This window comes from Anopheles ziemanni, chromosome 3 (genome assembly GCF_943734765.1).
Source record: "Anopheles ziemanni chromosome 3, idAnoZiCoDA_A2_x.2, whole genome shotgun sequence".
Taxonomy (NCBI): Eukaryota; Metazoa; Arthropoda; class Insecta; order Diptera; family Culicidae; genus Anopheles; species Anopheles ziemanni.
This window is the reverse complement of record NC_080706.1, coordinates 22,891,092-22,912,144: the sequence shown is the minus strand read 5'-3', so window position 1 is coordinate 22,912,144 and position 21,053 is coordinate 22,891,092. Positions and strand designations below refer to the sequence as shown.

The 21,053-nt window shown below is 46.3% G+C and overlaps 4 protein-coding genes and 1 non-coding gene across 5 annotated transcripts in view; 4 read left to right on the top strand and 1 right to left on the bottom strand.

Annotated features, from left to right (window-relative positions):
* The window catches only part of LOC131284355 (uncharacterized), a 37,103-nt gene extending 25,811 nt beyond the window's left edge, over positions 1-11,292 (top strand). The window contains exons 3-7 of the mRNA XM_058313210.1: positions 8,955-9,061; positions 10,208-10,399; positions 10,469-10,752; positions 10,823-10,968; positions 11,029-11,292. Of these exons, the coding sequence (XP_058169193.1) occupies positions 8,955-9,061; positions 10,208-10,399; positions 10,469-10,752; positions 10,823-10,968; positions 11,029-11,292 (993 nt within the window). The remainder of the gene's footprint in view (positions 1-8,954; positions 9,062-10,207; positions 10,400-10,468; positions 10,753-10,822; positions 10,969-11,028) is intronic.
* A 1,443-nt stretch (positions 11,293-12,735) lies between these two features.
* Positions 12,736-12,837, top strand: Trnai-uau (transfer RNA isoleucine (anticodon UAU)). The gene is made up of 2 exons: positions 12,736-12,773; positions 12,802-12,837. It is a non-coding gene; the product is annotated as a tRNA-Ile (tRNA).
* A 1,126-nt stretch (positions 12,838-13,963) lies between these two features.
* On the bottom strand, positions 13,964-15,757 carry LOC131287095 (pinin). The gene is made up of 3 exons (XM_058316112.1): positions 14,780-15,757; positions 14,346-14,705; positions 13,964-14,263 (listed from the first exon to the last, which is right to left on the bottom strand). The coding sequence occupies exons 1-3, from the start codon at positions 15,636-15,638 to the stop codon at positions 14,067-14,069; spliced, it is 1,416 nt and encodes a 471-aa protein (XP_058172095.1). The 5' UTR covers positions 15,639-15,757; the 3' UTR covers positions 13,964-14,066.
* Positions 15,758-16,149: 392 nt separating this feature from the next.
* On the top strand, positions 16,150-17,838 carry LOC131286733 (tryptophan--tRNA ligase, cytoplasmic). The gene is made up of 3 exons (XM_058315726.1): positions 16,150-16,303; positions 16,378-16,606; positions 16,671-17,838. The coding sequence occupies exons 1-3, from the start codon at positions 16,150-16,152 to the stop codon at positions 17,617-17,619; spliced, it is 1,332 nt and encodes a 443-aa protein (XP_058171709.1). The 3' UTR covers positions 17,620-17,838.
* A 974-nt stretch (positions 17,839-18,812) lies between these two features.
* On the top strand, positions 18,813-20,289 carry LOC131284354 (uncharacterized). Its single transcript, XM_058313209.1, has 4 exons — positions 18,813-19,485; positions 19,550-19,682; positions 19,758-19,874; positions 20,082-20,289. The coding sequence occupies exons 1-4, from the start codon at positions 18,813-18,815 to the stop codon at positions 20,287-20,289; spliced, it is 1,131 nt and encodes a 376-aa protein (XP_058169192.1).
* Positions 20,290-21,053: the final 764 nt, after the last annotated feature.

Sequence of the window (21,053 nt, the reverse complement as noted above, 5' to 3'; positions counted from 1 at the left end):
CGGGAGAGCACCAACTTCAAAAACGGGTTCCCTTGTTCGGATGTCGGTCGGATGGAGTTTTGATAGGACTCGGCCTCTCGGAACGGGACCCGGACCCGATGCAACCGGTGGGTGCAACCTTGGTCGATGGATAGTTTTTTGTTTGTTAGTAATTTGCTCCTAATGATGACGCTCGAGCCCAGAAATCTGGCCGCACCAGAAACGATCCAGAATATTATGTTACCGGTGCTGTATCCATGGAGCAAGAGTAATTTCACCACGGTTCGCTCCACCATCACAACTAGGCCACTGCAACGTGACGGACTCCAGGCTAGGTTGCCGGTACCTGGCTGCCCTTTTGACGATAAGGGTTCACCCGGTTTTGCGGGAGTCTCGGAAGTCGTGCCTTTCGTTGCGCATTATTACAAGGTTGAACTAGTTTCACTCGGGAGCCCAACGCGAGCACCCTTCATTAGACGTTCTTTATTTCCTGTAACGTTTGATCTCACAGTACGAGGGATGATGATCCACATTATGTCGCATTAAAGGTACTAAAGTTCCATAAGAGTGCTCCCTATGGAACTTGATCAACCCGGTGGTCATAAGAGCACAGATTGGGTATGGTCTTATCGTTAGGCCGGCAGCAAGATCTCAAAAAACGCTGGCTGTAGCTTTGTGTCGTTCTAGGGACCTTTGGTATATTGGAGTTGACATTTTCGAAACTAACAAATCCGGTGAAAAAAAGTTAGTCCTGAGTCAGCCTCACATATTTTAAACCATTCCCTTGTTCAAATGCTAAAGTATTGTTTCTTTTTCAAGAACTCGTTTTCGAGCGAAACATTCTGACTTCTGGGTTTAGAAGTAGTTTGTGTGTGAGTGAGCATGGATTTTAGCTACCTTCACTCGGACCGCCACAAGCTCAGTTCAGCCAGCAACGCAAGCATGGCCTTCAAATTCCAAGCCCGCCGGCAAGCGGCACCTGATAAAAATGCGAAACGGACGGTCCTGGGTGGTTAATGGAATTACGATTCCATGCGATCGAAATGAACTCATCCCGGCGATCATGCACGGAGCAAATTGATTTAATGCTAATTGTTTTACCTTAAATGAGATCCAAGCGAAGAAGCGAACGCTACTACGTGGCCTGCTATAGATAATAGACAACGCGTTGGTCCACTCCACCGCAAACGTTGGGTCGCACGTAGTCGCGATCGCGAAAGTAATTAATAGCGAGCAGGCGGGGAACCCTCAGCGGTCTCAGCGTTCAACCACCGGGCCGGGTGATTGGAGCGCTTAAATCAACACGGCGGGAAATCGAACTTAATTAAGAAGAATAATGTGCTGCCGACTGGCGATGACTGCCGCCTGCTGTATTAATCAGAACCATCATACCGCGCTGTTGCGCATAAGCGAATTCCTTTCAGCAGAAGGACCGGGCAGCGAAAACAATCTTCGCCAACAAGTCTGCAGCATTGATATGATAGGCCGTCCGGGCCGATTGTGGAGGATGAAACTGAAAGCCCATCAATCGCCTTCAAAGCTTCCCCGCTCGACAATGTCTTTAGCCGCCTGCTGCTGGGAAAGGCTTTTAAGAAAGATGCCTTGCTCGACAGCTCGTTTCTCTTTTCCGAAGGCAGGAGGAATCCTTCTAAGGATTCCATCGATCTGTGGCTAGTCATTGATATGGCAATGAATACTAAAAGGAAGGATGTACGTGCGATTTGCAAGAACTTGTTTGAACATACACACACACCTACACCTCTGCCTGTAATTAGCTGCTGTACGCAACAAATCGCAACACGACGCCTTCCGATGGTCCGACGGAATTGTACACGATCACTTCTTTTTATTTGCCCCTGGACGCGATCCTGGTCCGGCAAAGCGATCCAATTTGATTGATGAACGAGCCGCAGAATAAAGCTGTCAAACGCAGTCCACCGCTTTCGGGGCGACGTTTAAAGAACATCTCCGTTTTGCCGGCCAGCGGCGCGAATGAGTACGGATAGTGGTGAGCGAGCTAAATTGAACGGTGTTAATGTTTAATGTACTGCCGCTGGTGTCTGCTTGAATGAGTGCTCGTTTGTCCGATGACACTTACAACGCTCCGGGGAGGGAATGGAACGTTTGCTTGTGCTTCACAGAAGAAACAAGTTCGCGTAAAGGAAAAAGTAAAATGCGTTGGAGATCAAGGTTTGATGTCCGATTGTTTTGGATCCCGTCTTTTAGAACTAAATCTCTTAGTAAAACAGAGGAAATAGAGTGTGGTGTTCCGTGGCGAGCTTCGTCGCAACACTGTTGCATTTCTTTGAAGTCATGCTGTTAAACGTCGGTTCCGGCGATCGATACACGCAAGGTGCTGCTATAACTTCTACTTAATCTATCACGGTTGTCAATACGTAGAATTGATGGCGTGAGGCGAGAATCCTGACAGGAAACGTTGAACATTGTATCGTCACGGGCTACGACAGGGACTGGGTTCCGAAGAAACTCGTTCTAAACCACCGCCGGCTGTCCGTTTAGTGATGCCTTTAAGTCTCTCGCCCCGCGCCAATGCTCATCATCGTGTCAGGGAATTTGTTAAAATTATGTAGAAGTCTTTCGTTTCATTTGCGTTTTTGGTCCGATCGTATATCCTGAGGGTTGTTGGGCCTTGCTCTAATTAAGACACGTCCGAACAGACATCTGTTTAGATTCGTACGAACCGTGGTCCGACACTTGAGGGTGTTTGGTGGTTAAAGCTCGATCATGCCCAACTGCGGACCAATTTCCAAGCCTTCCCTCCGTTAAAGGGTCAATCAAGGTAAATCGACGCAGGAAAGGACTTATTTGCCGTGATCGTGATCAACCGGGTTCGCCGACGGGAAATATCTCCCTTTGGGATAGAACCCCTTACCACCAAACAGCGGCAAAGAAACGAAAACACCATCCCGGCACGCCCTGTCCAAACGCCAGCGTTTAGATGGAGCTCCTGCTCTCTAATTCAGGGCACGGCGCGCAGGGTCACGATCGATGCCACCGATCACAAAGTCCCGCTAAATTCTACCGGGCACGGCGGCCGGGAGGAGATCGATTGAGATGGTTATTGCGATTTAAATGCTTCCGACAACGAAATGTGCACCATTTACCGCCGGAACCCGGATCGGATCGGGTTTGCACCTCGGTGCAGCTGATGCGGCCGGCTTTCTTTCGTCTGCAGATTGCGCAGAAATTGAATCGTGGCCCTCGCTTCAACCGTTCCGTGGAATCACGCTTTGGAAAGGGTTTTGATTTTGTGTTAGTTGTCGCCCGGGGATGTGGGCACGGTGGACTAGAATGATTTTCCCATTTTTTCCGGCACGAACTGTGGTTCTCGAACAAAAAGCGGTTGAAGTAACTTATACTTTATTTTACCTCAAAATCCTTGAGCTCCAGCATGTTCAAGAAAACCAGCAGTTGTTGTTTGGGTTCATTTCCTTCCCTTTAAGTTGATGCCAATTCAACCGAAGTGAGACACTGTGTTAGCGTTACAGGGCCGTCGGAAACTCGGCATTGTAAAATTGTTATGAAATCAGTTCGCTTCAACGAAAAAAGTAAAAACCAGTAAACACTCTCCTGGGCTAGACAACTCCTCGTCATGTTGCACCTCGCATTTACCGGCAAAATCCAATCCGGAAAAGTTTTCCACAACACTTGCCTTCAACCACTTGTTAAAGTTGGGGTTGAGGAGAAAGAAAAAAGTATACAATAAAAAATAAATACACAGTAAACAACGCCGCTGGATAGCAGTGTCGGTTTATCGTTTTCGGTGTAACTTTTACCACAAGTCACGAGGTGGGAAAGCTATGGCTCGGTGCGCTGCACGTGCATGGCCGTACCATTTTTAACCGATAATCGGCGGTATATGTGCGCCACAAAATTATCGCACTGTAAGGGAAGTAACATAAATACCGCAAACAAATTGTAATGCCGCCAGGAAAGGGACGATTTCGGAAAGTGGACTATGTCGAACGCGGACGGGCGTGTGTTTACGTAATGCATGCAGATAAGAACGTTTTCAATTATTTGTTGAAGCGTATGTGAAGTCGAAATATGGAATGGCATAGGCATTTAAAGTGCAGATAAGTCCGTGAGGGAATGATATGTACGATATAAATCGAAAAAATAGTGCGTTTGAGCGAAATTTATGGATATACAAATTGTTATACTGATGGAGTTTTGAAAAAAAGAGGTGATATTACTTCAAACTGCGTGAAAAAAGGCTTATCATTGGTTAAGGGAAAGTTATATTCTCGTGTGGGGTCTATTTAGGTAAATATGATTTGAAAAAAATATCTAATTTGAATTTTATTTAAGCACGAAATGGAAGCAAACAATTTAAAAGAACTGTCAACAATTTAAAATAAACTGTACAATGAGTTTTTGACTTTTAAGCAATTTGGTCATTCTACATTTCGACTGACAGTATTTTACGATTTTGCTTCAAGTAAACTAAGCATGAAATAATAGAAAACGACTGCAATTTTTTTGGAAAGTGTGTTGGGGAATCTGATCATGGATCTGATCATTCTATAAGAATGGTTGTTTTTTTTCAAAAAATTGTGATAAATTTATCCATGTACTATAAGAAGATTTCTGTACTTTAAGAAACATAATTGTTGCAAAATAATGTTTGTTAGAAAATCGGATCCAAAATACTGAGGTGTTGTAGGGCTTAGAAACTTTGTATTGGAGCACAATCTATCCTGCTGAAGACTGCCTAAGCACTGCGATTTGTAGGTCGATTAGGGTTAAATCGGAGAGGAAAAATCTACCACCCCAATAACGGGAACCCGCCCCGGGAGTGGCCAGCAACGTTTGGCCGGGAGTTCTTGACAGAATCCGAAATTTATCACCCTGCCCGTGGATGGGTTGGGAAGAAAATGGTGGGGGCAAAATCTGTAAACAACGGCCCTTTCAAGCCCGGCCATCCATTATTCTACCGAGCGGAATGATTTTGTAGGTCGCACGCGCATACCTTCCGGTCGCTCGGGTCGCCTAGTTTTCCCCGCCCGCCCTCGCCAAGGGTGACCGCCCGCCATCCGGCCGCGCCGGCCGATCGGTCCCATGGTATCATTATTTGTAATCCATTATCATAAATTGCATTGTTCAGCATAAATCGCGTTATGCACGCGGCGTCGCCGAGCGGGCTCAAGCGTCCAGGGGACGATCTTTCCAGCTGGTCGGGCAGAGCGCCGAGTGGACTCTGGCTCGAGTGCGTGGTTAAAATGCAAATTTCATCCAGTGGCCATCCGCCGTTGCATCCATGGCGAACCAATTCGCAACCCACGTGACCCACCCAATGGTGTTGCTATTACGGGGTGTGGGTGTCGGTATCGAGAGCTCCATCCGGAGAGGCCGGGAGGACGGGGATCAAATTTGCAGCTGACCTAAAAGGTTGCACAATGGAAGAATAACTTCCACGGCTCGGGACGCATTTTTTAAACTGGGACACGATGGTGTTAAAACACGGTGCAAGAATTTACCTTTTGGGGAAATGGGCTTCAGGGAAATTGTTTCGCTAGTCGATCGTAAAAAACGATCGCGGGCTGCGGATTTTCCAACACGCTTCACGTTCCGGGTTTGTTTCTTGTTTAATCGGAGTCGAATGTTAACCCCACACTAACCCGCATTATTAACGCCACCGCAAAGACCTTTCTTTCGTGCTTTGATTTTAATTGCAAGTCGTCATGAACAGTGACACTAACTCGCTCGGAACGATTAATCTTTGCTTGGCAAATACAGCTCTTTCAATAATCTTCGACGACACCGTCTTAGGTAATTGCACGCACCATCGAACCGGGCCAGAGATCGGCAAGTCAGCGGGAAAACGAACTGAAGGATACATAACGAATCAAAGCTTCGTCTAATGGAAAAACACACAGACGAACCGTGTCCATTTCCGTCTGCTATCCACCGGTATCGGTATCGGCTTTTCGAGCAGTGACATTGTAAGTTGATCTGTACAGAGAAAGTTCGCAAGTCGAGCCAGTCGCCTATCGATCATTTGGAACCGGGTGCGTCCTCCGCAACACCCGTCCCCAGCAACACCCGTGAGAAAAACATGCTCACACAAACCACCCCTCGAACAACGAAAGGCGGACTGTCATTGCCGACGAGGTACATCATTCTATCGTGCACGCTGAAGGCATTTCTCAGTCCGACGTTTGCGCGATGCGAAAATAAATAAATCGAACCGATGGGTTGTTTTATTTTCCCTCATACCTCCTGCGCGATCGAAAACCCACCGGACGGATATGATCGAAGTCGGAAAGGCCCGTGGTTGGAGGCTTTTTGCCTTTCCGATGCCCTCGACCGAAGAGACCGCCTCGTGCAGAAATAATAGCGGATGATTTTTCACTTTCGCTTTCGCGCCACCGAATGGTCCAAGTCTCTCTGGTATGTTGTTACCCGCGTCACCTTCCCCCGTGCACGCGGAGGAAACACACGAACAACGTGTCAGAACGCTTTACCGAGTGAGGTGTGAATGCGAACCTTCTATCGCCTTCTAGCGGGCTCACGCCACAAACCGACGCGACCGATAGCTTCGACGGGCCAATGGTTTCCGCTTCATCAAAAGTGTGCTGAGAGTAGAGTTCTTCGACATCGTTTGCATCCGGCACTCAAACGCGCATTCCATAATGCCGCGGGCTAAACGTGAAAATGCTTTTAGAATGCAGTACACGATGCATTATTTGTCTGGCGATTGTCCATGTAGCAGAGATACCACGAGAGCACCCCGTGAAGATTTCTCTACGGTTTGTCTGGCGTGCCCTTGAGTGATGTGCGTAAGTATCCTCCATTTTTGGACCTCCTCGATACACCGGAACTTCAGCCCGACTCACCGGGAATGATCCACCCTCGTGTGTGTGTGTGTAGGAGGCTCAACTGCGGGAAAAAATTACAAATGATTATTTTCAGTCAAGTTATGGATGTTGAACGATGCAACAGGCTGGAATGCATTTCGCGCACCCGTCAGATTTTTTTTTTTGCGCCCGAGAGAAAAACACACTCAGAGTAGGATGTTGTTGATGCCATACCACATCATCGCCTGCGGGTGCCTTGGGGTGAACAACTTCACGTCGAGCTGGTTCCTTCGGGGTTTGGCCTTTTGATTATGTTTATTGACTCACCGTCGAAGGTTGCATCGTCAGCCATTGGTTCACTTCTGAAGCCGTTGCTGGACCTATGCTTCGGATTGCCTTTTTTTAACCATCGGGAAGGTCGTTGCGTTCTGCTTGCGGATCTGGAATGACCGCTTGTCGAACTGCCTTCGACTTGCAATATTGCATGATACACTTTGCGTGGTAGGCGTCCATTGAAATCACGCCACGGACGCACATCAAGCGGTGGTTTCAGGTCATGAGAAAACGGAAATTGGCTGGCAGACGCAACGCGATAGAAAATTGAATTTCCAATTAATAAGCCAACACTTCAGGATAGCACCTACGGTTGGGCGAAGGGCGAAATAATACATGGCAATTTCATGGACATTTTCACCCGACACGACCCGACGCTCCGTTCCATTGCCACCCCACCATTAGACGTGGTCCAATTTTGCTCCCTTCACGACGTCACGACACTTTACCGGCGCTGGGCTCTCGATATATTTAGGTTCACACTCACCGTCTTTTTTTTTGGGGAGAGTTCTTTGCCGTCCCGTATCGATTGGGGCTCCGAGCGATGCCTCGCCGTTCGCGCCAAATACCGTCTCTAATAATATCGAAAAAAAAATCCTAGGGTCTGTCGAATGGTTTGGAATGGGTAGAAGAAAAAAATATGCCTGAATAAAAGCTACAAATACCGGGCACTTTACGGAGGATAGAGATGCCCTTCACCACGTTCGTGCGTATGCAGTACGGTTGCCAATTTTAGGTCAATCAGGCGGCGCGGGGAAAGTAACAACAAATTTACCACTATCGTCGGCCTAGCGGAGGTCGTCGATGGTGATGGGATAGGTCTTAAATCGAAAGGTTTGGAAAAAAACGGCAGGCAGGCTGTAGGCTTTTTTGGTAGCGAGGGTGCTTCACTAGATGGCGTTAACAAGTTTGTTCCCAATAGAGATGCCTCCGACTGGTCAGTGTAAGTCACTAAACCGTAAGCAGCGGTGCGAACATTCTCTAGAAGAAATCACTACAACCAAATTGTGCGTAAGTGCTTTTTCGAGAGACCCAAATGCAGGTGGGCTTGTAAGAAAGAGTTGCATGGTTTTGAACGCTACGGCCTGGTATGCTTCCGTTCCCAGTTATTCATTTAATTTCGGGGAAAATCCTCCAAACTAAACAACGGTTGTTGAGTCAGCATTTCCCACGCATAAAATTCTCACTAGGTTTTTTAAAGAGAAGTTATCTGTCCGTGATCCATGAATCACCACAAATGTGTGACAATGAACAAGTACAAATGGCTAGGATAATTGGTTTCCAACACCTTTTTGATGATGAGCGATCACCAACGCCACTATCTGCTTTTCGAGTTCGTCACTTTGCTTTTAATCGAAATCTTTCGTTTGCGCGTCGCTGCGGTTATATTTGAAATGCTAGTGCTGCGTATTGCTAATCAACGTGCGATAACTGTCCATTTTGCTCACACCACAACAACAGATAAATGAAGTAAAAAAATGTTTCAAATAATAAAACAACATTGAACCTATAAAATGCTTTCTATTTAAAACTATCTCACATTTTTTTTTCTAAATCGAACCGACTAATGGCAATAAAATTTGCAAACTCCAACAAACGAACTCAATATTAACAAACTCATTAATAACACGTCCGGCCAATCGAAGCCTGTCGCGATAAAACAGCTCATAAAGCTGTCACAGCAAGGGTTTGTACAAATTTGTAGTCGCGTTTTTAACGAGCAGCTCATCTCATCTGCGTTTTTCTTCCCCCTCTCCCTCCATCTCTATTTCATTCTCCCTGCCATATGCCATGGCCTACGGCAATGCTTTTCGCCTGCAGCGCACCGAGGAACGCTCCGTACAGCTAGCCGTCCGCGTGCACAAGACGCTCGAGCTGGCCGACGACAAATTCTACGTTATCACATGCGGCAAAACAGGATTCGCCAGGTAAGTGTTTCTCGCGGTTAGCCTCAGGAAGTGTGCAGGGTATTACTGAATCGAGGAAAGGAATGGCTAGGAGTGAATCACCGTAGACGATAGACAGCTAGCCGTTGACGGCTCAGTGGTGCGGGATGTCCCGAACGGAGAGAAAAAGAGCGATGAAGCAGGGGCCCACCATTAACCGGTGCGTGGTGGAGGTGAAAATAATATTACGCCACCCGGGCTACGATTAGTGCTAATGAGATAGAAACGTGTCATGATCGTTCTAGCAGCTCTGACCCGGCCACTCCGGGCTCACGGTGCGACGTCATCGTACATTCCGTTGCGTATGAGGAAGGAAGCGGGCGACTTCCGAAAGGGGCGCCGAGCTGGAGGCAGGGTGGACATTTTTAGTAGGTGTAAAATTTATGGAACGATCAGCGGAGTTCACACTCGCTTGCGAGTACGCGCAGACTTCAAACCAGAGATGGGCCCAAAAACGGAATGGCCGGACGTACAAAGGTGTACCGGAATCATGGAGGAACGGACGAGGCGAGGGTCGATCCATGACAGTGGCCTTCATGAATATTGCAGCAACCGCTCTCCCTCACTACACACCACGCAATCGGTGACGTTCCCTCCACATCCGAGGGTAAAATCAATCACATTCCTCCGCTCCCACTGGCCGGCTGGCCCGTTGTCCTTATTGAGAAGCTTCACCGGAGTTGTCCGTTTCAATGTCAGGTTTCGCATTTTCGAGTGCGAACAGCGAGTGTGCCAATTTCCGCCCCTCGGGGCTTGCGTGTCAATGTTGAGGCCTTTACTAATGTCTCCATCAATCGGTTAGCTTCAGTGGAGCGTAAAGGTAACCGTTGGTACCAGTTTCGTTAAGGACATCAGAATCTGCAGTTAGAAATGAAAATATGATTTAAAGCGTTTAAAGGAAATACAAGAAGGGAATTTATATTCAACACACGCTTGACCCTGACACGATGACCAATGTTTTCTATCGAGCAATCGAGCAAAGATGCCGGACGGACGAACACTTTTGTTCTAAGCAACGGACAACGTCTTCTTGGTTCCGTTGTATAGTAATGTTAGACGGCTTGGGTTACAACGTTTACTTGCCACGTATGAACGATAACCTAAAAATGTGCTCTTTTATTCCGGTAGGGATGATAGCGGTGCGGTAGCACTCAAGTTCCTGGACAACACTGGACGGCGCGTCCGGGAGACGGTTTACAATCGGGAGTACACGGTCAAGGCGGAGGTGACCAACCCGAACGGCACCTACGGCATTCGGGTGAAGAACTGTTTCGCTTTCAACAAGAAAAACATGTCCGTGGCGCTGATTGATGATCGAGGGTAAGTATTCCCGGCGACTCTCCACTGATTTGAGAGCTGGTTTTGAACATGCTTCACGTTATCTCCCAGATGTCCACTGCAGAACGACACGATGACCCGGTTCCGGACGAATGCGGACGGCACAAGCGCCACGGCAACGATCAGTTCGATGTTCAAGTTTGCCGAGGGCTCCGAGGTGCACTTCCAGTGTGACGTGGTGCAGTGCAACGGCCGCTGTCCGGAGTTGGACGATGCGGTCTGTACCGGCGATGCGAACGCCTTCGTCAAGTCGGCGCGCGCCCTCGGGCAGGTCGATGATGGTATGCTGCTGGCAGCCACAACCGTGTTTGTGATCGATCCAGCTTTCGCGCCCGGTAAGTTCGGCATTTGCATTTGTTGATGGACCGTGATTGACCTTTCTATTGCTTTTCCTTCCCGGACCAGTGATCTCCCCGATTTGCGACGACACGGGCATCCGCCCGCACTGGCTGCTGTGGTTGACGATCGCGCTCGGCGTCCTGTTCCTGATCATGCTGCTTATGAACATCTTCCTCTGCACGGCCATGAGCTGCAGCTGTGCCCAGACTGAGGTAAAACTAAGTCAAGCTAGCCGGTTTCTATCTTTTTCATGCATGCCATTCGTTTTGCAGATCATCGAAAAGGAACCGTCGATCATCGAAGAGTACGATCCGTACCGAAGTTGGCACGGGTCACAGTACGGATCGCGTTACTCGCTCCACGGTGGTCGCGAGGGTGGACACAACAAGGGCTACACGAGCGGTGGCAGCACGATCCACTCGAACCGATCGCTGCCAATCGACTCTGACCACTACGCGATCGTGCACAGCCGGCCAGGCTCCCGGCATTCCGGTCTCCACGGACACCGTCCCCGAGGACCGCCGAGCAATATGTAAAACGGACAGCGTGAAGGAACAAGCCACCAGTCCTTACTTCCCCAGGAGATTCCTCCATCGCCTCCTTTCCCTTCCTTCTTCTCTATCTTACACCTTTGCCATTCGGGTGGGAGCGCTGTGGACGATGATCGCAGCTCGCGGCTGTCGCTTCCCATCGACCGGGGGGGGGGGCATGTGCACTGCATTCAACGCCATTTGTAAATAACCCAACGAGCGTATGTATGGCAATGCTTGTCCCTGTTTCCCTGGTCTGTGCGGTAACGTTCTTGTACGTGCAGCCAGAACCGTTAGACGCCGGTGGCGGTGGGTAGACCTCCTTCCGGCAAAAGGATCATCGTCGTTGCTCTCCCCTGACACCGAAACAAACATTGCGAACGAAAGATTTCAAGCGCTACATGAGCGGCGCGAAAGCATCCTACAGTAACCGGTACGGCCCATTGGCCCACTTAACGTGCTCCAGGTAGTATTTCTATCATGCTTCGCATTCCATCGCAGCGCTCGGTGGCCGGATGTATTCTGAAGAGTTGAAGATCCGTGAATGTCGGCCGGTTGGAGACTGACCAAATGCCATTTAGCCGCCGACGATACCGCTGCCTTTCGCGAGATTTCCTTCGCAACCCCGAAGCGTGGTGGAAATACTCGAGCAGTATACATAAATAAAATACATGTTATTAGAGTTTTCCTATTGCATTAGGGCGGACAAAAAATTATTTTCGGTATTTGTTTCTACCAATTAAGTTTTACTTCGATGGCGTAATGGAGCAGATATTTTTTCGTACCCTCGAGCGAGGTAAAGGGTCACAACAGGGTTCATTTCAGAAAACAGGTAGGCAAGAGCGCCGTTACAGTAGCGCATCCAAAATAATTTGAAAAAAATGCGCATTTTCTACTATCGAAATGATGGTCCATGAGCGTACGGTAGCTGTAACGTTGAGCAATAATAAGTAGATTAATACATTTAACCGTGAACAATGTGAATGCGATATCAAACGTGAAATAATCACTACGGAGCAAACAGAAACAACAATAGCAAACAAAAACTTACACGAAAGGCAATGGCTCTTAATCATGTAAATTTTTGCGTAAGATAAATTAGAAAATAATAAAACTAAGCACTAATACGAATAAACCATTAGTGTTTGAGAGTTTTGTTTTACTTACGTTTCTTATTGAAAATATGTATAACCAATCAATCAAATAAATATGCGGCCACATGAACCGCCGTGATTGTTTTTAAAAACCAATGGTAAGAAACAAATATATTGAAATCAATAATTATTATATGCACCCAGCAAGTGAGTTTTTGGTTAAATTAAACGATAAAAACAAATGAATAATCAATCCAACCATACTCCGCGCAACACCGCCGCGCCCCAGTGCTCCACATCACCCCCAACCACTTTACCCTTACTTTGTTTAACATAAACACCAGCTGTTAGCTCTGCTCCAGTGGCGCAATTGGTTAGCGCACGGTACTTATATGACAGTAAACGTGGCTCGATATGAGCGATGCCGGGGTTGTGAGTTCGAACCTCACCTGGAGCAGGAAGTGTTCGAACGTGTTTGTATGCACGTTATCGACCTTTTTTACAGTCAAAGTCCAACCAGAAGGGACATATCAATCAAATCCCAGCCCCAGCCAGAAGCGTTCTAGTTTTAGTGGAGTTAAATAAGCGGATATTCAAATCCACTAACGACACTATTTCGTCGTTTTGTTCAGTAAACCTACCAGAGTACCAGTAATTTTCTCCATTAATCACCAAATTAAACTCCACTCCATTCGGCCACCACATTAACCACCGCATTCCACAAATATTTATGAATTTGTAGAGAAAATTGCTAGGAATCGACTACGAAAAAAATAGAATCGAAAAACGCCGGGGCTTGGTGCCCTTATCAATTACCATAGCTCTACCATTCTACGAATTCTATTTTTAGATTTGACTAATTTTGTTCTGTCGCCTACTTTGAAATTGCTTGGTTTAGTGATGATTAATTTTGTACACTTCGTGTCACCGGTTAAAAAGCGGTTGCCGCTACTCGCTCGAGGAGAGAAAAAAAGTGTATCTTTACATTTGGATTTCTTCGGGTAACAATTAAAAAAGGGATAACATTATAGGACGTACGAAAATCTTTATTATTTACTTTTTCAATCCAAATGCTAATCAATTCTTAACCTCTTTACTGCAATTCAAGTTCGTTTGTCTACTTTGAGAAAATAAAAAAGACTCTTTTGATACGAACAATATTCGAACTCTCCATACTGTCGAAAACAGGATTTACATTTAATGATTTCATTGTTGAGTGTTGTTTTTGCTTTTAACGCATTAGGAGCCTTACAATATCGCCAGCATTTGTTTGAGAAAAATGTTACTTAGCCTAGATGCGCCGACAGACGCACTATGTTGTTCTATTAAACCCTATCGACAATGGTTTTCAAGTGACTGTATAATGGCAAATATGAATTGCCTTCTGCTGGCAGTATTATGAAGAGAACAAGCATAGGGGAGTGGTGAATCTTAGTAGTGATCATTGTTTGTTCTTGGTCATTTGTATACCCGGCTTGTTAAGCACACCACTTTTCGAAATTCAAACCTAACCTTTCAAACCTACTGATCCTACACACTATAACTAAACGACAGATGACTTACCAGTGGGTAAACGATATCCCAGAATCACCACACTCTCTTCTAAATCAAATTTTCTCTGCGTACTGATGTGTTTATCCATCATCCTTATCCGTCTTGTATGGTGGATGACCGCTCAAACGATAATCAATTGTCGTCCGGGTGCGAAGTTCTGAAAGTTATCTGAATAGTTTTCCCAAGGTTTGCAACCGAGTGCGATTCCCTGCTGTCGGAATCATTGTCTAACCCCGAACGAGATGCTTCACCTTCGTCCAATCGTTCGGACGAGAGGAGCCGAACGGTTTTAGGTTTCGCGGATGGCGTGTGCAGTGACTCTTGAGGTTCTGAAAATGGAAATTTTGAAAACACAAATCACTCAACTCGTCGAACATCGGCTAGTAGCACAGTTTTGTGCGACAACAATACCTGTTTTGACCTGTACGTTTTGAATAGTAATTTTAAACCGCGACGCCATCGATGCGGGTAGCGCCGGTCCCTCCGGGACGTCGCACTGATCTTCGTACTCGTAATGAGCGTATGCAGTATTGTGATCCTCATCCTCGTCGTCTAACTCCATTTTTATCCGATCGAGTTTCGTACCAGTTCTACCGCCAACGTTGCTCTCCACATTTCCACTCGCCTTCGAGCTATCCATGGATTTGTCGAAACTGGAATTGTTGCGTGCCCTAGTACCATTTTCTTCAAGAGTTATGATATCCGCCTTGACTCGCACTTCGATTGCTTCGATACTTTCTTTTACTTCTTGTTGCTTTTGTTCCATCATAACTGAAAAATTCGATTAAACAAAACAAATTATAAATCAATTCATAAAATGACACCGAATGTCAACAAATGCATACTTTGATGTTCCTGCTGGCATTCTTCCAGCTTCTTCCCCATGGCAGCATTCATCCGTTTCGGGAGGAAGAATATCGGTGGGTTCGATTTTGTTTTGATGAAATTCCGGAGCGGGCGTTTCGACTTCTCCCAAGTCTCCAAATCTTTAAGCTTCGCAACCTTCGCCTCGAGGGCACGGATTTCTAGCTGTTGTCGTTTGCGGTCAATGAACAAACACTGCTTTTCCTTGCGCATATGTTCACGCTCCTTTTTCTCCTGCTCTTCCACCTTCCTTTCAATCAATGCCTTTTTCTCCTCTTTGGACTTCAGCTTGGACTCTTCCTGAGAGAACTTTTGCAACGTGCCGAGCAGGGATCCGAAGATGCGGCGATTCCGTGCCCGGGATCGTTCGTCGGTGCCCTGGGCGGCGACAATGTCCTCTTTGGACGGTTGTTCTTTGATGACGCGGGAGAAGATTCGAGGCTTTTCGTACTCAGCGTCACGATTCGGGGGGCCTGATAGGCGGCTGAAGACGGATTTTGTTTCCCCGAAAGAACGACGCTTTGCAGGGTTTTGGGTTCCAATATCTGAGTATCGTCGCTCCTGTTCTCGACGTTGCCCGGCCATGCTTGGCGTCTCAAACGCCATCGAGTTTCGTTTTCTGCTCTCGAAGTTGTCCCACGCTCCTACATTGTTTCCTCCACCCGGGCCGCCCCCTCCTATACCTAACTGACCGCCACGAGCATTGTTGTACTGTTCCGCACCGGACGGTTCCCTTCCGATTATTCTCCGGATGCTTTCATTCAACCCTTTCAGGTTACTTCTGGCTCGGTCCAGTTCTTTCTGCAAATCGTTGTAGTCCGTCATAATCTCAGCTTCCATAGGACTTCTGCACTATTTCGACTAATCGAATTAATTGTTTGAATGGCAATAAAACTGTTTTAACACTAGTTTTTCATCAATTAAATTTACTAACAATTCGCTCCGTTTCTATTTTCTCATGGCTTTGACAACTTTGACAGACATGAAACTTTTTGACAGTTGAAAAAGCGATCAATTTCAAAAGGTAAAAACACTAAACATTGTAGCTTTTTGATTGAAAAAACAAGCATTTATAAAACTAGAAACAACAGATCACATAATTGATTAACAATTTTATCCAATAATTTAATGTTATTTTCTTCGATGAATTTGGGATGCTGTCAAATGCTGTCAGTGCCTTTTTGACATACATCAAATTATCGAACAGCAACAAAAACATGTGTCAAACAGTTCACGCATTATTGAAAGCGCGGAGTTGGCAAGAAAACTTGGACTAAAAAGGGGTGCTAACAGGATTATCGGATTTCACAGTTTTATTGAATGAAAATAAGTTTCATAAAGTGGTTAAATAATGAGTAGTTCACCATCCGTTGAACAGCTAAAGTTGGAGGAAACTCCCAACAGCGAAAGTGTAAATTCTCCCGCTGCAGTGGTAGAGGATGTGGTAGATCCATGGACTGTTACAAGCACGTCGGACGCCGGAATCGACTATGATAAGTTGATAAGTATGCATCTGCAACGTGGAACTACAGTGCACTTCAGTGGATTGCATCAATCTAACATTTTACTTACACTGCAGAGCGTTTCGGATGCTCACATATCGATGCGGCGCTGGTCGAACGGTTGGAAAAGGTCGCCGGAAAACCGGTTCATCATTTGATTCGCCGAGGAATATTCTTCTCCCACCGTGACCTTCACACGCTGCTAAATGCTGTCGAGACAGGCAAGAAGTTTTACCTTTATACCGGGCGAGGGCCATCATCGGATTCCATGCATCTCGGACATTTGGTGCCATTCATTGTGACGAAGTATGACCTTAATTGATGGGAAACACGTTGATTTGGCTGACGTAAAGTTTCGTTTCTGTTGCAGGTGGCTCCAGGAAGCATTCGATGTTCCGTTGGTGATTCAACTGACTGATGACGAAAAAACGCTGTGGAAAGATCTCACGGTTGAGCAATCGATGCGAATGGCGAGGGAAAATGCGAAGGACATCATCGCGATCGGTTTCGATCCTAACAAAACGTTCATTTTCTCCAACCTGGATTTTATGGGCAGATGTCCACAGTTTTATCAAAATATCATCCGCATCCAGAAGTGTGTCACCTTCAATCAGGTGAAGGGAATCTTCGGTTTCGGCGACTCAGATGTGATTGGTAAGATAGGATTTCCAGCTGCACAGGCAGCGCCAGCTTTTTCGACCACGTTCCCCTTCATCTTTGGAACGGACAAGCTACCGGTGCTTATTCCCTGCGCCATCGATCAAGATCCCTACTTCCGGATGACCCGGGACGTATCGCCGAGGTTGGGCTTTCCGAAGCCGGCCCTGATTCATTCGAGCTTCTTCCCTGCGCTGCAGGGAGCCCGCACGAAAATGTCCGCCAGTGATACTAACTCTGCCGTGTTCCTGACCGACACTCCGAAGCAGATCAAAACGAAAATCAACAAGCATGCCTTCTCTGGTGGGCGTCCAACGCTCGAGGAGCATCGGGAATTCGGTGGAAACACCGACATCGACGTAAGCTTTCAGTTGTTACGCTTTTTCCTCGAAGACGACGCTGAGCTGGAACGAATTCGGGTGGCTTACGGCAAGGGCGAGCTACTCAGTGGGGAAATGAAAAAGATCGCAATCGACACGCTGCAACCAATCGTGACCGAACACCAGAACCGTCGGAAGGATGTCACGGATGAGGTGCTGGATATGTTCCTAACGCCGAGAAAACTGAACTACGAGTTCAAGGTTACCACGGACATCTCTAATGGCCCTGGCGGAGAGGGAAAGAAGAAGGGCAAAGACAAGAAATCATCTAAACAGAATTAGAATCCTTCGGAAGAGAGAATCGCGTCTAACGGCAAGCAATTATCGGTACTTTTCGGCATCAGTGCTTCGTTTTGAAAGAATAACCATTATGATACTTTACATGCTGCGTTGCAGGTGTACAACCGACGGACATTTATTTATTTAATTTATTGCCGCAACATTGCTTCGCTAATATCACCCTACGGAAGAATGGGGGCATGAAAATAAAAGTTTCATCAAACACAACTGTCTGGTTATCGAGTTTGGGTAACGGATTTGTAACGAAAGAAAATGTTGATTATCTTTACCTTCAGTACAAAGGACTTTCACCCTTCCGATGCGATTATCCTTTAGTTACGAACCCTTAGCAAAAGAAAATTCAGTCTACAATTTCTCCATCGCCTTCCGCATCCGACTCCAAACTGTACAGTATTACTGGATCCCGTTTCAAGGAGTCGGAAGTTGACAAAGCGGACGACGAAAGAGACATTCAATGATCGCGCGTGAAAAGAATGATAAATGATCCTCTGACGGGCGCACAAAAGAACCTTCTCGTAGCGTTCGAAGACGTACGACCGTTGCGGCATAGCAATGATGCTGTATGTGCCTTGAGACGGCGGTACAGTAGCCGCACAGGTAAGACACTTGTGCACACAAAACTCTCTGGAGCCACCCGAGACAGAGGCCACAGAGCGGGCGGGAAAAAGAAAACAAGAGAAAAACTTAGAATCAGTCCAGCGATCGGGGTGAGGAAAATACGTGGAAATAAATAGAGAGTAACAACAATTCTGTATCAATTCGTGCAGCCGAGACCGGGTGGCATACGATCAATGTGGTACATATTGAAAACGAGGGTCAAAACGAGATCTAGTGCGTATGCGTCAGTATCAATTCGGATGTCTTCTAGGATGTTCTACCGGAAATTGGCGTGTGCTTCAGTGCTGAGAACTCCACGTGGTAACGTTGTGATCTTATCCTAGTTGAATTTGATTGCAATTTCGAGACAGTTTCGCTGTCCCGAAGAAAAATTTACCAGACGGACGATCAATTTAGCTATAAGTTGAATTCTGTTGAAAAGATCAGTGAAAGGACGAAAATGCGTTTTTTGTGATAAAGGTTCGATGGCATTCGAGATGATACCGTATGCTGATTAGCAAACAAATGCAAATATAGTGATATACTGCTCCGTAGGCGTACCGGCTGGTGAATTTATAATGAACATAGCCGATCTTATTCCAATCGACCTTACCAATGATCGCGATTATCCGGAAACGTCCAACAGTGCGCCGTTGGTCGTCGAAACGTTCGCAACGACCAATCGTGATCAGTCCTACGAGACACTGCACACCCCCGTCCTTACTGTCGCCTCCTATCCAACGGTGTCCGGTAGCTACCCGGAGTGTCCACCGTTTGAGCGCCGTTATCCGACGAGGCGCAACCGAACCCTAACCTCCACCGGGTACAACTCGGCGGTGCCGGTTGCTCTCGGCAATACGTGTAGCAATGTTACTACCGAGCACGCTACAATTCCGGCCAGTGTGCTAAAACTAACGCCGCCACGATCTACACCGCCTGCCACGTTGCTTCAGGTGAACGATGAGCGACGATCGCCGACGCCGGTGTTTGCCATGGACTTTACGCGCATCAACAGTGCCGAAACGAGCGAGGAAAGTGAGCGGCTGGTGAAGAACGTGGTGATTTCGTTCACAAACTCTCTGACGGGGAAAAACGAATCGTCCTCCACGGCGGCCACCACCGGCATGGCATCGACCGTCAGCCAGTGCTCGACGACCGTCTCTTCCAGTTCCAGCAACTCTTCGACGACCGATCTCTTGTCCCACTGTGACGTGAATCTGTGGCGCAAACGAGCCCAGGAAATAGAAAACGGTAATGGAGGACGATCGATGACAGTTATTGCAGACTCAGGTCATCTAACTTTCTACGTTTGCAGATTACAAGAGATCGGCGTGTGATCGGGAACGGACCAGAATGCGTGATATGAACCGGGCGTTCGATTTACTTCGCTCGAGGCTCCCCCATAAGAAAGCTTCCGGTAAAAAGTATTCCAAGATTGAGTGCCTACGGTAAGAGTGCCAATGTTGACCTTATAACGAACCACAAATCGCACAAAAAAATGCTTTTTGTAACATTGCTCACAGGGTGGCGATCCAGTACATACGGCACTTGCAACGAGAGTTGGAGATACCAACGACACCTTCGCCACCTCCAGAAGAAGAATGCATGTACGATGCGCCGATGCCGTCCTTTAATCATATTCTACTGCCACAACAACCACAACAACAGCAGCAACAACATCATCATCATCATCATCATGTACAACATCATCATCAACAACAACAACAACAACAACAACAACAACAACAGCATCAGCACCAACAACAGCATCATCACCAGCAGCAGCAACAACACCAGCAACACCAGCAACAACAGCAGCAGCACCAGCAACAACAAGCAGCAGCAGCAGCAGCTCCATCGGGAGCCTATCTTGGCTTGGATGCGAATAATAATTTGCCCCACGTTCCAAATCAAGCATTGTCGACACCAATGGCTTTATCGTTGGCTCCACCGCAGCAACAACCCCAACCAGTTGCTCAGACAACGGTTTCCCACAATCCTCAGTGGTATATTGCAAATAGCCCGGACGGTTACAGCTACTACTACCTTCCGTAACTTTGTGAATTTTTATCTTAAGAAGATGTAAAAATAAACAGCTTGTAGCCAAAAGGTCGTAGCACAAATGATGGATGTACAAATAAAATCTATGTATCAAAAACAAAAAAAAAACACATTAGTCAGATCGAAAATGTATTAATTAAGCTATGAGTAAACAACGACACGCGGACCAAATTTGCACAGCGAAATAATTTTATCCGACTTGCGATCCTCTAAATTTAACATTTTGTCGTATGTTTTGATCGTTACTCCAAAATGAATAACACTTAGCAATTTACTTTATGCCATTGTATTGTGTATGTTTTAATCATTCAATCAATAGTCAGTACCTTCGACATTTTACAGAACACGTTTTTAGCGTGTCCTGCAAGACACGTGAGCTGTATATATTTTTCCGGTACCAGACGTATTTCAAACGTCTCAGCTCTCGAAGGTATGCAATAATATAAATGTACCATAAAATTTCGCCTCATGCTATAACAATCAAACATTTAACTGCATTTAAAGTATTGCACTTTTATTGTCTCTTTGTCTGGATGGCGTTAAATGTGCCATCCAGAAATAAATGCATTTGCACAAACACAACTATACAATCGTGTCAATAGAAAATTTGTTAGAAAGTAAAAAGTACTAAAAAATATGTTTGCTTTCAGATGATTTCCAAAGAATTCATCTATCTTAGAATGCTACTTTTTTCATTCATTTCATTTTCTTAATATCAACACTTTCTTCCGTTTCTTTCATTATTTCTAAAAGTTTTT

Bases quoted from the DNA above. Each gene is read 5' to 3' on its own strand.
- LOC131287095 (XM_058316112.1), bottom strand. From the start codon at position 15,638: ATGGAAGCTGAGATTATGACGGACTACAACGATTTGCAGAAAGAACTG. The intron at 14,706-14,779 runs GTATGCATTTGT...CGAATTTTTCAG, and splicing joins ATGCCAGCAGGAACATCAAA to TTATGATGGAACAAAAGCAA. The intron at 14,264-14,345 runs GTATTGTTGTCG...TTCCATTTTCAG, and splicing joins AAACGTACAGGTCAAAACAG to AACCTCAAGAGTCACTGCAC.
- LOC131286733 (XM_058315726.1), top strand. From the start codon at position 16,150: ATGAGTAGTTCACCATCCGTTGAACAGCTAAAGTTGGAGGAAACTCCC. The intron at 16,304-16,377 runs GTATGCATCTGC...CTTACACTGCAG, and splicing joins CGACTATGATAAGTTGATAA to AGCGTTTCGGATGCTCACAT. The intron at 16,607-16,670 runs GTATGACCTTAA...TTTCTGTTGCAG, and splicing joins GTGCCATTCATTGTGACGAA to GTGGCTCCAGGAAGCATTCG.
- LOC131284354 (XM_058313209.1), top strand. From the start codon at position 18,813: ATGAACATAGCCGATCTTATTCCAATCGACCTTACCAATGATCGCGAT. The intron at 19,486-19,549 runs GTAATGGAGGAC...CTACGTTTGCAG, and splicing joins AGCCCAGGAAATAGAAAACG to ATTACAAGAGATCGGCGTGT. The intron at 19,875-20,081 runs TCTACTGCCACA...AGCAGCAGCAGC, and splicing joins ATGCCGTCCTTTAATCATAT to AGCAGCTCCATCGGGAGCCT.